This window comes from Anopheles bellator, chromosome X, assembly GCF_943735745.2.
Source record: "Anopheles bellator chromosome X, idAnoBellAS_SP24_06.2, whole genome shotgun sequence".
Classification (NCBI taxonomy): domain Eukaryota; kingdom Metazoa; phylum Arthropoda; class Insecta; order Diptera; family Culicidae; genus Anopheles; species Anopheles bellator.
The window spans coordinates 5,385,193-5,400,912 of NC_071287.1; the positions used below are offsets into that span (position 1 = coordinate 5,385,193).

General features: G+C 41.7%; 3 protein-coding genes across 4 annotated transcripts in view; 1 reads left to right on the forward strand and 2 right to left on the reverse strand.

The window, feature by feature from the left end:
* LOC131213360 (TOX high mobility group box family member 4) overlaps positions 1 to 2,068 on the reverse strand; it is a 37,063-nt gene extending 34,995 nt beyond the window's left edge. The window contains exon 1 of the mRNA XM_058207388.1: positions 1,862 to 2,068. The gene's annotated coding sequence lies outside the window, so the exon portion shown is untranslated. The remainder of the gene's footprint in view (positions 1 to 1,861) is intronic.
* An 8,882-nt stretch (positions 2,069 to 10,950) lies between these two features.
* LOC131213915 (cytochrome P450 315a1, mitochondrial) lies at positions 10,951 to 13,249 on the forward strand. 2 transcript variants are annotated; one of them, XM_058208143.1, is made up of 8 exons: positions 10,951 to 11,186; positions 11,412 to 11,618; positions 11,739 to 11,923; positions 12,011 to 12,220; positions 12,316 to 12,446; positions 12,504 to 12,719; positions 12,783 to 12,995; positions 13,060 to 13,249. In XM_058208143.1, the coding sequence occupies exons 1-8, from the start codon at positions 11,017 to 11,019 to the stop codon at positions 13,177 to 13,179; spliced, it is 1,452 nt and encodes a 483-aa protein (XP_058064126.1). In that variant the 5' UTR covers positions 10,951 to 11,016; the 3' UTR covers positions 13,180 to 13,249. The 2 variants fall into 2 exon arrangements, with proteins under 2 accessions (XP_058064126.1, XP_058064127.1); XM_058208144.1 differs by lacking the exons at positions 12,783 to 12,995; positions 13,060 to 13,249 and having other exon boundaries at positions 12,541 to 12,713.
* LOC131213916 (tropomyosin Tod p 1.0102) lies at positions 11,807 to 15,383 on the reverse strand. The gene is made up of 7 exons (XM_058208145.1): positions 15,230 to 15,383; positions 15,002 to 15,173; positions 14,725 to 14,937; positions 14,354 to 14,560; positions 14,147 to 14,289; positions 13,573 to 13,993; positions 11,807 to 13,508 (listed from the first exon to the last, which is right to left on the reverse strand). The coding sequence occupies exons 2-7, from the start codon at positions 15,122 to 15,124 to the stop codon at positions 13,434 to 13,436; spliced, it is 1,182 nt and encodes a 393-aa protein (XP_058064128.1). The 5' UTR covers positions 15,125 to 15,173; positions 15,230 to 15,383; the 3' UTR covers positions 11,807 to 13,433.
* Positions 15,384 to 15,720: the final 337 nt, after the last annotated feature.

The following is a 15,720-nucleotide window of genomic DNA, read 5'->3' on the forward strand; positions in this document are numbered from 1 at the left end:
GCAAACACAGAGAGTGGGCAGGAGGTGCTGGTGCTGGGGTTCGGATAGGATGATATGTTTTGATTGTGGTTGATTGTGTTACGTTTCGCAGTTGCTGCTAATGCCTTATCACACATTCTGTGCAAAGCAAAGCGAATGATGCTGCAGACGACGTGACGGGTCGGGTCGGGTCGGGTCGGGTTGGTGTCCAACGGGCGTGAGTGAGTTACCACCCTGCCCCCCCACCCTCTTGACACCTAGGCGGATTAAGTGCAAACAATTCCTTGTCACAACAAGCGCAGTAACACTCATTGCGCGCAACTCACCACCCGTTAACATCTCTCGCACACGCAGCAGCAGCCAGCAAGAAGCCCAACCATTTCGAACCATTTCGGTCGGTTCTCCTTGACATATCGGAATCGGCTACAGACAGACCCTGCATTGCATCGATCGAGTTTGGCAGAGCGGGCGCGATTCGGCGAGAATCTCGCCAAAGCTGAGTAAACGAACCACCGGGCGAACGAACGAGGCAGCAACCTTCGGAAAACATGATGATAATCGGATCACTGCTGGCAGCGCAGCAGTGCTGTAACGCGTCAATAGCAAAACGAATGGACCCACGCAGTACGCAGGACACGCGGTGCGGTGCGGTGCGCGCATAAATTGTAACGATCATTTCCTCTTAACCGGTCAACAACATCTATGTGTTCCTCTCTCGCTGTACTCGCGCGGCACACAGTCGATGCTTGTAAAAGGCAAAACGATCCCAGTTAAATGTGATTGTTTTTTTGCCCTTTTTTCCCTGTTTTTTTTTCATTCATTCATTCATTGCGCTCAAACGGTTGGGCCGTTGCCGTTCGTAATGAATTCAAACAGTGGTGGCCATAAAATAGTGGCGCAGCGCTCGGGAGTGTTCCATTAACCTTAGCTCGATCCCCACCTCAAGTACTTGGCCACTATTCTCAAGTCCCGGTGCCGGCCCTGCCCTGCGAAGCCAAAAGGGGGGAAAGGTAATACATCTCCGGGTACATCCTCGTTCCTAGAAATAGTGCACAAATCTTGCTTGTGCAGATTGCACCAATTGGAAACAGCATGCGATCGATGTCTGAGGCGGCGGACCGAATTCTTCGGAAAATTCGGAAAACGATACCAGATGATTGAGCTGTTGGTAGATAGAGAGGCTGCGGTTCAAATATTTATTTTGCTACCCAAACACTCGGCTAGACTTCTTGTGATCCTCATGGGCGGACTGCAAGTCGGCAGCTGTAATGCACTTTCTGCTGCGCTGCGCCTGTCTGAACGCATCGGCCCCGCCTGGGGAAGCGGCCAAAGGGTAAGCGCTGGGGGCTCTTCTCCGTACACGGTTGGCAACAGAGGCACAAAAACAAAACGCAAAACCCGTGATCGTTCTCCCGCCGTAGTCGGCGGTTCGGTTCCAAAATAAGATAAAAATAACATTTACGCGCACGCACCGCACCGCACCGCACTACGTCCATTACGTCACTCTGCTCCCACAACACGCAATCGCAAAGCCTCTGGCGGATTCTGGCAATCTTTACGCGCTGGCCTGTCGACGCGCGAATTTTGGTTTCCTTTTTTTTTGTACGCGTTGTTGTTGTTAAAGAAACTCTCTTATCACATCATCACACAGAGCGCGGGCTCGTTTTGTTGACACATTCGAAATTGTTTGTTCAGTCACTATTCTGGTGTGTGGGGTGGGGTGTGGGGAGGTCAGTCACAGTCAGTTGCACAATATCCACCGTTTGTTTATCTGATCAGGCGCGGAACACGCGGAAGTGCAAGTGCGCCCTCCAAGTCCAATCGCTTTCTTCACGCAGGGCATCTGGGACAAACTGGGAAACAGGGTTTGAAGGAAACTCACGCCGCCAAGGATCTCCAAGGACCTCCAAGGATATATACCCGGTGGTGATAAGCAACCGAAGAACGAGACGCGTCGCGCTCGGTGGCGAACGGAGAACAGGAGGATGTGGAGCGTGATGCTCTTCTCACCACACGTTATCTCGCGGGGCTCACCACTCACAACACAACACAACACAAGTGCACGCGCGCACACGGCCGAATGCTCCCACGGTCGCTGACCGAATGAAAGGAGGAAGCAAAAAGTTTCGATTTCTTCATTCCGCCCGTAAGTCGAAACGGAAACGGGAGCAGTGCGAACGTACCAACACTACCCTAGCTGCCTAGCTGCTCTGCTGCTGCTGCCTAGCTAGCTAGCTGGCGTGCGTCGTGGTCGTCGTCGTACCCGCGCGCACCACACCACAGCACTCCACTTCACTTCACTTCACTTCACTTCTCAGCGCAGTAACGCTGTGTGAGAAAAGTTGCGGCTCTCTTTCAACCTTTCTTAGCCCGCGCGTTCCGTTTTCTCGCTTCGACACTCGCCGCTCGTGAGTGAGTGAGTTTCAAATTTGCCGAGAGCCCAGCTCGCTCTGGCCCACGCCCTTGGCCGCTATGCACCGGTCTCTCTCTCTCCCTCTCTCCCTCTCTCCCAGCCTGTCTCCCTCACTCGCTGCTGCTCCGTCTCTGTCGCGCGCGCGCGCGCGCGCGTTGTCTTGGTCTCTAAGTCATTTAACGTGTTTATTGAAATTGAGTGGTACATTCGTGTCACAGTCTACCAACACTACGCCACTGACAAATCAGCCACGGCAGATCTCTGTTATCGTCGTAAGGTAAGGTTGCTGGTGGTGTCTCTCGTGTGTACACAATAAGGCCGAGTCGTGTGTTTGGCATTGTAGAGCCTTGGAGTACGCATTATCGTTCACATACACTTGGCAGTGCTGGTATGCAACAGAGTACCCCAGTCCGCGCAGTGCATGATGAATACTTTTGTGTACTTTTCTAAGGGGCCCAACAAAATGCGGGAACAGTAAATACGATCGGATGCTGTCGGTGGCGTCGATGTTTTTGATTTTTTTTTTTCAGATAAACCTCAGATAAATCTGTTCTTTGGAAATCTGCGGCAGCGGCATTTGGGCAGCATTCGATTCATCGACGCCATCGACTCGTTCCCAACGTCTAGCCTAGCTAGCTAGATATCAGGCAACCAACCACTACGAAACAAGTGAACCCGAGCGCAATCGTCGTATCGAGCAATGTATTGCATTGTGCTGTGTGTAGTAAGTACTTCACACACCAGCTCTGCTCTAGAGCTTCGTTAAACCGGTATTCATGGCGGGAGAGCCCTCTGACGGGCGACCGACATACGGCATTTTCTATATTTGATTTGTGAAGAATGCCAGCGCGGAGAGCGAAGGAGCACCAAAAACGCGCTACCCCGCGTCAAAATCGCTACATATAGCGCAGGGGAACACTCATATCAACAAACCGACGCACACACCAGCGCAGGCGCGTACTTGGTGCACTACCACAGCCAGCCAGCCAGCCAGCCAGGCAAGCGAGTGGCAGTGGCAGGAGACTGGTATTTTGGCCGTGGCATAACTTCAAATGTTGAGCATAACTTACAAGCTAGTAAAATGGAAAGCACACACGTGATTATGCAAACATACTCCAATTATCAAACACACACAGCCAGCGGCACCAGTTGTGTTGTAGCACCAGATTGCCCCGGTACTATATGTGTGCCGAATGTGTGTTTTATATGGGAAAGGAGTGTATATGAATAAATGAAGAAGGAAAGCCGCTCTCCTGGCGGCAGGCAGGCAAGCGGGCAGGTGGCTCTCCACATATCCCAGCACCGACACGCAGACCAAGCAACCTAATCGCAGCTTAGAGTTCGAAAACAACAGTAGTCACCGTTGCTCATCGCAGCCAGCCATGAGAGTGGTTTGTATGTTGAAAGTGTGTGCCGATTCGATATGAGGCCAAGCATCGAGAAAACGCAGAGAATCGTAACATAACCTATAAAGTCGAAACAAACATAGCAACTTGCGCTTTCTCTTTCTGTCTCTTTTCCTTTCCTCCTCTCTCTTTCTCTCTTTCTCTCTTTTTGTCACTCTGTCCAATTGCATCTCTCTCTCTCTCGCGCGCGTTCGGGGGCTCGGTGGGTTTTCTCGCTCTCTTTCTCGACCTCCTTTACCCTTTTCGGATACATACACAACCACACGGGCATATCTCGTAACTCTCCCAACCCTATTCAATAATGAATTGACCCGTTTGTTGTTTTTCCCTGTGTCTTGTAGTTTGATTCGCTGCTCAGCAAACGGTGAGCAAGATAAATATACGGAACACAACCCGAATTTAAACCATTTCACTGCAGCACCATTTTCATGCCGCGGCGTACTCTCTGCACCCCCCTCGCCCCACCCCCTCGGCCGAATCGTGAAGAATCGTGCAAAATCTGAGCTTGGCCGAGCTTGGCTGCGTGAGCGCACAATCGCGCACACACAATGGCACACAAAACGGGCCAAAACATGAGAAACATACACACTTTGTTGCCTTGGCAGCCCAGCTCGGGCTGCTCGGATGAGCTCCTTCACCATTACAGCGAAGGAAAGCACTCAATTGAGTTTATTTCGTTTCGTTTCGTTTTGTTTCGTTTCAGTTTTTTTTTCGTTCATTCTCAATTACGATGAAATGTTTATGTGTATAGCGCGCGCAGTGGTTGGTAGTTGTTTGGAAGGAAACGACAGAGCTGGACCAACAATCCAAACCAATTATCCACTCCCTGTTTTGCTCACCTACCTTATATCCATTTTCCATTCACTGTTCCTTAGTCCACAGCACACACACACACAAAGGCACAAGCACAAGCACACATACAGGCACACTTACGCGCACCCGTTACCTAACCGCGCAGCACAGAAATGTTGTATCTCATCTAAGCATCTGCTTATTTTCATCTGCAGCACTTCAAACTGTAGCAAAACTCGCCACAGAATCCCACGCCGATTCCATTAGCGTCTAATGCATGCATTTACCGTAGTTTTTCGTAGTTTCGAACCGGTAAACGCCGGTGGGAACGCTTTTAAGCTGCATCCCTGTTTATGGAAATGCATATCCTTCTGTCACCAATTACACTTGAACGTGAGATTATCAAGTGGTCCAGCGAGTCAGCCTTTCGCTTTTTTGTGTTTTCTGTTTTCACCTGCACGCTGCTATCCGTTTGGTTTCTGGTGCGTAATTCTGGCCACGATCTCCGGTCCGGCCAGGGGGGTCCCCGGGGGTGGTGTAACCCTCTTGGCGAAGCGGTTTAATTTAGGCTCAATTTAAGCTTATCAACTCCCAAGCTCCCGCAGTACCGGTATTTCGGAGCTTCGGTTAGGTGGTTCTACGTCAGACGTTTGTCACGAACCTTCCTTTTTATTTGAGCCTTTTTGGCGGTATTTTGAACCATGACGAAGGGGAAGGGGTGCATTTATGCAAAGTAATGTAGGCTTTCAATATTACAACCTATGCTGAAGTCAAGTTAGGCACGGATTTGAAAACCCCGGAAGACTCTTGCCGCGTACGAGAGATAGATACTTAACGAGGATGCACCGGAATGCATTCTTCGATATGGCTCTAAAAGATTACACAGTTCAGTTGTGTGAAATTTGCAGGAACAGGCTTAGGTGTGCCGTCCAACCAAGCGTAGACTGTCGAAAGCTAGAGTCTATGAAGTAGACTCAGATGTCAGAGCATTCATCAAAGCAGACATAAGTTGGTTACCTTATCTGTGCATTAGGGAGGTTTATCCGAACCAGGTAAAGGTACAACATCAGGAAAAAGATGTGTTTGCCTTTAAGGGAAATCCCATAATAATTCATCCTATTCAAAAGCAATGCAATTACATTTATCAGATCCTTTATGTGGACTCTGGAGGAAACTTTCGTCTCTTAGAGACCGACCCGACCCATGCGGATGTAAAGGTTAGACAATATTTGAGCGCTCTATTTGCATTCATAATGTTCGTTATATCGCGTCATTATCGCTCTCTTACTGGAACCCATGACTCGTGAATCACACTAAAAGAATCGAAAACACATCGAAGTGTAGGGTGCTTGGCCAAAACGCGAAAAAAAAGAAACTACAACACTACAGCACGCGGAGCACTTTTTTGTTTGGCGATGAATTTGCAGAAAAGAAAAAGACAGGGGTTGAAATAATGGATGGACCAAATAGCCTACATCACAGCATAGCTCCAAACGACCGCAAAAGCATTGCTTCCCGACCGACCGACTGACTGATAAGAGACAAACGTGGCTTCACGTAGTTAAAAACCAAGCAACAACAATAGTAAACTAAAACTTATTTGAGATTACAAAAACCAAAGGCACGGCGAGCATGCGGATTTGAAGAATGCATGATTGAGGAACTGAATGACCAAAGGTGGAAAATGCGAAACTAGTAAAAACCTGCTAGTCAAGTATGTTGTAGGACTCACACTGAGAAATACAAAAATGCACGACGGAGAGCGACAGTAACATAAAGGAATGCCAGAAACTGGCCGGTTGTCTCGTTTTATCACCGATGCAAGTTTCAATTTACGACTACGAAAAGTTGGGAAGATAAAGCAATTTAAAAGAAGTTGAACGAACTACTGCTCTGCTGCTACTTTCATACCTCTTTTCAACCTATAAGAAGAAACAAATTATTTAAACTCGTCTCCCATGGACCATGGATACTGGTTTATGATAACACTGCGGATGCTCTGTGGTATTTACGAATTCATTTTTTTTTCGTCAACTACCGATTGTTGTAGGAGATGAGAGTAAAATTACAAAATTAACGGCTTCTCCGTAGCGTAGGTCAGGGTAACTTTATTCATAAACTGCAGCGAAACGTGACTATAATTATACGAAGCTTATTCCAAATTTAATAGGATACTGTTAACTGCAAATTATTGCGATAATCAAAATGTTTTACTTAATGTAAAAAAATAAATAATATTGCTCTATGATTGCTCGTTATGTTAATATTGTTGTATACAGCAATCAGTGGTGCTTGTGCTAAAACGATAGTTACAATGAATGTTTTGTAAACGAAACTTCAAAGCTTTCATCTAGATGAAAAATCAACGGCTCAAATCACTTCAACGACAATTTCGATGTATCCCATTTATGCTATTGAGCGATACAATACTCTCCCTGCCAACCCCCCAACCTCCACCCACCCACCCGGGAGATTTATGTTGTTTTTAATGCCCTGTTTTCCTGTTTTATGTATCTTTGTTATCAAGAATTTATGTATGCTGTCTATTCCCTTTCACAAATCAACATACTTCTCCATTAATCTCTTTCCATTCTGTTTTTCTCCCGCTTCCGCTCTCTCTCTCTTTCTCTTTACCCACCTATATGTTTATTTTTCACATTCACTCTCTCTCTCTCGCGCGCGCGCGCTCTCTTTCTTTCTGTTTCTCTCTTACTGTATCCCATTATGTATTCCCCATCTCTTTCTCGCTGTCTCGAGGCCTCTCTCTGTAACATTGTACCCCACATGTAAGCATTTGCTGATGCTCTCATTCATCCAAATTTTTCACAGACTGTTTCCCGTTTACCCTGTTGCTTATGAAGTATTTCTCTTTCGTACGCTTTCGAGCAGTATTATCGCCTGTTCCCTCTCTTTTATTACCTTGTCCTTATCTGTCTCTATCATTCTCTGGTAAAGATTGGAGAAACTCACAATAATAAACCACATTCACCTACTTACTCCTTACTTAATGTTTTGCATAAGCTTGAGCCTACTCTGAGGAAAAAATGTGACATACACAAACTTGTGAGAAATCATGCTTTTTCTATATACCTCTCCGAAGTATGCTGCAAGCACTTCCATCGTGTTAGTTCTTCACTGATGCATTTAAGAAAATAAAGTGTGTAGGCACGCACACCTATCTCTTGTGGGGCACATGCGCTTGTATTCACACTGTTACTAAGCACATTGACTGACTGAATCTTTATTGTTGATCATTCTTCTGTAGCATAATACAATATTTCCGTCATCATCTGCTACGCTATGTACACTTCAGCACATAATTTGATAAAAACGAAATAATCATAAATTTCTCAAAAAATTGAATCATTTGATTTCGAAATGTGTGCGAATACTTAACAAGTCGAGTGAAGAATCATCGATTACAACGTTGGGTGGGAATTAAATATGAATGCAGTCTGTGCAGCTAAAAGCATTCAAAACACCTACTTCAATTGATTTGAATCGGATAGTGTGTCGTCAAAGAAAAACGGACGACGATATGCAACATCAAAGTTACTTTTAGTTAACTATTAATACTGATGGTATGAAATGTTTATTCTACAACCATTTACACAACATTACAATCATTTTCATAATAAAACTGCATTGCTGTTGTCATGAATCTATGTTATTACTAACTAACCGAATGCTTAAGAACTTGATAAATAATGTATTTTGCATTCTGTACTTGAAAAAACAATAAGCTAAGCTTGTTTAACTTTGTTGCACAACGGGTAGAAACCTTCATTTCAGCGAGATAAAACGAGATAAAGATGCTGTCGTTGTCTGAGTAGATTGTGTAGATTTAAGAAATGCTTAAGAGATTCATTTCACGTTAAATAAGCGCACCTAGGTTCTAGCTTTTGAGGTTAGGCTCTGCAGCACAGGCAAACAGGATTAATTGGCAATGGATGTTATCTCTCTGTTATTGCCTTCAGCTGCAGTCGGGGCATAACTTACTGTACGCAACAGCAAATACTTGTCCGTTGAACTATTTTGGCATAATCCATGTTATTTTTTAAAAAAGAAAAATGGTTTTTGTAAAATAACCACAGAAAATATGTTATTATGTATGTAATATATTTTCTAATGTTTAGAAAATATGTTATTGTGCATTGATTGTTTGTTTTGTAATTTACCGAGGATTCCAATTTCCATTCAGCCTTTTGTCAGTTTCAATTGAACAAATGTTTCCATTTTCGTCAATTTTTTAATATTTATCGCATTTTGCATTGAGCAAGTTAAAATTTGCTGCTGTGAAACGTTTCTGAAAAGTACACAACGATGTTTCCGTGCACAGTATATCCACAATTAAACAGATATAATTTCCTGCTTAATTTTTAATCTTCTTTTTATTAAATACTAGCAGGTCCCGGCGAGCTTCGCCACGCCCCATTTCATTCTCATTTCTCGACTACCCGGCGTTTCAAAGGATCGGACTTCTAGATGACGTCCGATCGGCTTCCCTTCCCGCTTCCCGTTGGATACATGTCAAAACTCGCACCAGCTGAATTTGGCTCAAATTGTTCGAAAACTATCCGAGTTTAACTGAAATGAACTTAGATTGTGTATTGGAGCCCTCCTTTGTAAAGAGGGGAGGGGTTGCAAACATTCACCACAACATTTCCCCACCCCAAAAACCCCCGCCTACCGAATTTGATTCCATTTGGTCGAAAACGTTGGAATGGGACGTTAGTGTGAGACGTTACGTATGGGACGTAACGTTACGTTACGTTACGTTTGTATGGGAGCTCCCCCTTCCCGGAGGTGTGGGAGGGTCAAACTTTCCTATGCACAATCCGGGGTCACAAGACTACGCTGTGCAAAATTTCAAGCGGATTGGTTCAGTAGTTTTGGAGAAAAAGCGGTACACACAAACAGACAGACAGACAAACATCCATTTTTATATATATAGAAGAAGAAGATAGATTAGTTTTAAGTTGAAAATCATTTTCTGCTACGGGGAAATTTATGTGTACTTTTGGCATGTACAATAACCGTGAATGTCGGCTTACCCATTCAACATCCAGAAATGATAAAATTCTGTCATTCTGTGTATTCTTGTCGTGAATCTCCCGTGATTGCTTGTTTGATGAATGAACACCGTGAATTTCTGTTTTTTGTCTTAAAAATTTTGTTGGTAGTATATGAATGGTTATAATCATTTATTACTATTACAACTGACAGAACCGTGCTAAGTACCAACTGAAAGTTTAATAAGAAGGGACGATTTATTCTCCTAGCCGTAGGAATTGTTTCTTCTCTTACATAATCCTAGAAAGGAAAGAAATAGTTCGCATTACTTCTATACATACATGACATTTTTGAATTAGCTCGAATTCTCTAATTTTTACAACCACAATTGCACTACGTTGGGGTTGTTTGAAGCAACGAATAATTTCGAAACCAAAGTTTAACACAGCTGTGTGCTTAAGGGACTTCATTTTACGCCGCTTAGGCCTTCAGGATAAGTTCAACAACTTGTGTTTGCTTGTTTGTAACTCACATCGCACAGAACCCATAAGACAACCCATAAGAATTTAGTGGAATTATCTTTTAGTAAAATACAACTGAAAAAAAAAAATTGTGAGCCTATCGTACTTTTTCAGAGTACCATAGCATTCATGCAATTATGAATATTTAGCGTTCTGTGTCAATTAAATCAACAATATTAGCAATGTTATGTTAAAAATGAACAATTTCCAACATTTTTGAATATTAGAAATGGGAGGATATGATTGGTTTGTTTTTTCTTCAAGATCCTTATGCTTATTCGTTGAAAAATTTTAAATACCACTGTCATCGACAATTTGTCGGTTTACAAAGCACATTCGACAAAAATTGATCTGTATCTATACCATTTCTCAGCCACAACTCCGGAATGAATCTTCGATTAGGGTTGTAGATGCATGTTGAGCGTGGCGAATGTCGCTGTTTGATAGGTTGAATTCCTTGCGATGTTATAGGCGATTTGATGATATTAAAAGCTGTGCATACGAAAGTCAAACCGAGTTACTTGATGCAGGTGAGGTTCTTAAAATACCAGCATGCAGCATTAAAAAACCATCGCCATCGCACCAACTTCATGGAAAACAATGGAAACGCATACGTTGCCGTAAAATGTACAACCCGCAAGCAGTTATGTTGGTTATGAATCCCAACATTAAATGACTCGTCCTGACTTTATTATGCATTGACTTTAGATGATAAGTAGGCTTTGCAAAAATGTCATAAAAAATAATTTATTATTACTCTGACAGTTCGGTCATTTGAACATTTGAGTGTGTTTGCTTTCCTTTTCGTCTTTCTGCTATCACGAATTGTTCCGCACGCTTAATTCATAGATCGTTTGTTTAATTTAATTGTTGTTACGTTTTCTGTTCTTCAATGTATTTTCGCCAAGTAGCTAAGAATTATTTCGGCAATGCATTCAATCCGACAAGTATAATAAAATATTCCACCCAAAATGCGTTGCCTTACAATGCTATCCCTGGCCCGAAAAGAATTCCGTTCATTGGAATGCTCAACGACATCATGCTTCTGGGGAAACCAGCTGAGTATGTTAAGTTTATTAACCAATCTAAGTTTTTCAAATGTCTAGCCATTTTTTTTATCTTGAGTAATTGCTGGACGAGCACAATTTTTGGTAAGCTGAAAATAATAGCAAAAATATCATGAAGGCAACAGGTGCCTAGGGTTTTACCATACACGAAATTTGTTATTCTTATTTTTAATATTTCTTCCTTTAACGAATCTATGCATTTGGTACTTTTTTATTGCAGATTGCACCTACGAATGTCACAGTATCATGATCTGTATGGAGACATATTTCGCTTAAAAATTGGATCCCAAAACACAATTTTCGTTCGAGATCCCTCATTGATGCGAAAAACCTTCCAGCATGAAGGTCAATTTCCAAGGCATCCTTTGCCGGAGTCGTGGATTCATTTTAACAAAAAGTTCGACTACCAACGAGGTTTATTTTTTATGTAAGTTGCTAGTTTATGTAGCTTTGTAGATAAATGTGTAATCACATTGCAGAGCATTCAAATAATTTGCGAAAAAACTGCACGATTCTTACATGCTAAATGCTATGCTACACTGTACAGGGACGGCAAAGAATGGCTTCAATCGAGGCAATTTTTCAACAAGCCATTACTAAAGGATTTCAGCTGGATGAAAATGCCAATACGAAACGTATGCGCTGCAAAGGTAATGGAAATTAAAACTAGCTGTGATGATAATTCTGTTGCCAAGAACATTGAACCATTTTTGTACAAGTGGTCGGTGGAAGGTATGATTAAAGATTTTTTTCTTTTATTGTGTTAATTTATAAAACGACAAATTCAAGTACTATTTTTACTTCAACTCACTGTGTCAGTCGTGTTAAGTGTTATGCTAGGAACATCATTCCAACAGTGCCAAAAGTCGAAGGTGTTTCGCGATCTCGTTGATGAGTTCTCCAAAGAGGTGTACAAGATATTCCGATGCAGCGCAGAACTTATGAACATACCACCTGGTATTGCGGAGCGAATGAATCTCCGTTCATGGAAAGAGTTTGAAGAGATTATTCCAAAAACAGTGAAATTAGGTATGTTTGTTTTGTTGATGCGTTTGTTTCAGTCAGGTCTTTTGTTACATAGACGATTGAAATCAATTCCACATCCTGTTCGTTATTTTGCCAAGCTACTTCTATAATCGAATTCGGGACACAACATACCAACCAGGACGATGGATTGTTACACATGATGGCTCGAATGGATCAATCGTTAATGATGCGAATCTTTGTAGATTTCGTAATTGCTGCGGGTGACACGGTATGTCTGCACTATTAACCGAAGTTTTGTTCAAATAACAATTATGTTTGTGTTCAGACTGCTTTTGCCACTGTTTGGGCGCTTTATTTGCTAGCATCGAATCAAAGAGTCCAAAACACTGTACGCAAAAACATAGATGATGCCGCCTGCTTAGAATCTTCTGCTATAAAAGGAGTGGTCCGAGAAGCACTAAGGCTTTATCCAGTAGCTCCCTTTGTAGGAAGATTCATTGACAGTGATGCACTATTTTGTGGCTACAAAATTCCCAAAGAGGTAATATATTCGGAGCAAAACTGAGAAAGTATGATACAGTAATCGGTATTCGTTATTTTTCAGACTTTAATATTGCTGTCACTATACAGTGCCGGAAGAGACTCAAGATTTTTCTGTGCATCCAACGAATTTGATCCATTTCGCTGGCAACGAACCAATAGTGAAAATCGAATCATTTCAGCAACACCATCGGCATCATTACCATTTGCTATGGGCGCCCGTTCGTGCATTGGGAAAAAAATCGCACAGCTTCAGATGTACTATCTGATATCGATGGTTAGACACAGTTAACGTTAGCTGTGACTGTGCCATGTAAAACTAATTTGTATTTTGCTTTTAGATATTAATGCGATATCAGGTGGATCTGCCAAAACAACATCCTGAAGTAAAGCCGGTGTTAAAGCTTGTTACTGTACCTAACGTGCCAGTGAATCTAATTTTTAAACCTTTATCATTATAGCCATGCATGTTGTCGTTTTATGATTTGACTATATTTTCTGAATAAATATAATTTATAAGTAACAACAAACATTTAGTGCAATGATTGCAAATGACTTGTATGACCATTGTGGTTCTAATTATGTGGTTAATCAAAACAATGTGATGTATATTGTTTCAATAAGCTATGATTAAATTAAAAATCAAATTAATCGTTTTAAAGATTTTGTACACGATGATTTTGTACACAATGATTTTGAACTCGCTAATTGTCGCTCAAGATTTTTCACCGACTGCAGGTGTGTTTTTTACACAAGCATGTTGCACGTTTTTCATTTCACGTTTAAAGTCCTGCAAAATAATACACATATTCAATGAATTTGGCAGCACAATAGAACTTTAAAGCAGTACCTACCTTAACGATAGCTTCATGCTTTTTCCTATGCGCCTCAAGGTCATTTAATGTTTGTTGCAAACATTGCTCTGTATGATCCAATTTTCTGGTTTTATCAGCAATATGTTTGGCCATTAACAATCGCTCCTCTGTACGTTCTTGTCTCTCGACAGCAAGCGAATTGGCTAAGCTGGCGATTTGCGCATCGTAGTCATAACACATTTTTACAAATTTCTCGTATTCCAAAGTAACTGCCAGCGTGTTGCATTTTCGATTAGTGATTTCTTTTTGCAACAGACAATTCAGCTCGCTCAGATCTCTATTCAACGCTAGAAGTTCCAATTCATTTGCCTTCATTGCCTCGGCTTCACTAGTCTGTTCCTCGAGCAAAGTATGTAGTTGCTTCAGCTCATTCTGCTGCATTTGTATGGTGGCTTCCATGCTGCAAAACATATAAAGAAACAAAACTATTATACAAGTACAACATAGTAGTAAGAGCACTCAAGATATAAATATGTAACTGAAGGAGTGCATAACGCGGTTAGCGCTAAAGAATTGACGATCATTGAAAAGCAAATAATTAAATCCTTCCTACCGTGATGACTCCAGTGCAGCAACACTCGCATCATTCAGTTTAGTTGCCAGTTCTTCAATTTTTAGTGAGTGCAGCTCTAGTTCTTCCTGAAGTTGTTTCGTGTGCCGTCTTAGTTCCTGTTTACCATTTTCACTATCTGTTAACTGTAAATGTATGATAAAAGCGATCCGGTTTAAATAATGAAAATGTTGATTTTAAGAAGCATACCGTATTCATGCATGAAGCATATTTTTTTTCTTGACTGACTAAACTCTCTCGAAGATCTCCATTTATCTTTTGCAATGAAGCCATTTTTGCTGCTTGTTCGTCATAAGCATGCTTCAACATTATTTCTCTTGCTTGGAATTCCATATATTTTTTGTCCATTTCGGCCGCGTGTTCCGCATTATTCTTTGTTTCTTCGGTTACTGCAAGCTTAAAAAAGAATGCCGTACATATTGACAATTATCAGACGGTTGTTATTCGTTCCTAACTTCATTATTGATACGATGGCAAAGGAGATGTTAGCATGAGGTTAATGAAATTATAATAATTAATAACCAAACGATAACATCTCATCGTATAAGAAAGCGTGTTACCTTCGAATCGACACTTTGCTGTAGCTTCAGCTTTTCCGCGCGTATCGTACTGATTTGCTTTTGTAATCCCGCTATTTCGTGGTCGTTCTTGAGAAGTTTACTCTCTTTTTCTTCCACTAATGATTTTAGATCTATAACCTTTTTTTCTACAAAGGCATATTTGATGACCAGATTTTCGTTATCCTTAACGTGGCTTTCTAGTTTGTTCTGGAGCTAAAAGAAATCATATTCCGTTAATTGTTTCAGCACAATTGATTCAAAATTATAAAGTGCGTACTGTTTCATTTATTCTTTCAAGTTTGGCCAGTTGGGCCTTAACTTCTACCACCGTCTGGAAGCAACTACAGTTCATCGTCAATTGGTTGGCCATATCGCTCGATTGATTTTTTTCCATATCCATTATTCGATAGCAGAAATCAGTTACATCAGGTTAAATCAGTTAGTGGTATCTGAAAACAACATCTTCATTGACCATTGTGTCCCACCCGAACTTATGCTATCTTACCATACTCTGTGTAGAATGTAAACTAAACAAAAACTCTGTGTAGGTAGCAAACACAAATCGTACAATATCCTGAGTTACAAGTTTGTTACAATTTCACTTTCTACATTAAATAAAGTGCCTTTCAATTGAAAATGCGTGTTTTGAATAAATATTGCGAACAGTACTATTGACAACTCGAAAGGATAGTTAGATGGCTAGGCTCAGAGAATCTCTTGATTCTCACGAGGAGAACTATCGCGGCGTGACATTGCCAACATAACTTCATGCCGTTGCTGACAGCCATCGCCGTCGTATCAACTCGATGTAACAAAATGGCAGCTCATTTATACCATGAATTTTATGTTGTTGATCGCAAAAGGCAATTATATACATATTTTGGTTTTGTTTCTGTTTAGATTTTAGATCGTTTACACCATCCATTTTATGTTGATGATGGTTGCTGATAGTTGCTGATGGGTTACATCCTTTGATTTTTTAAGGTCCGTATTTAT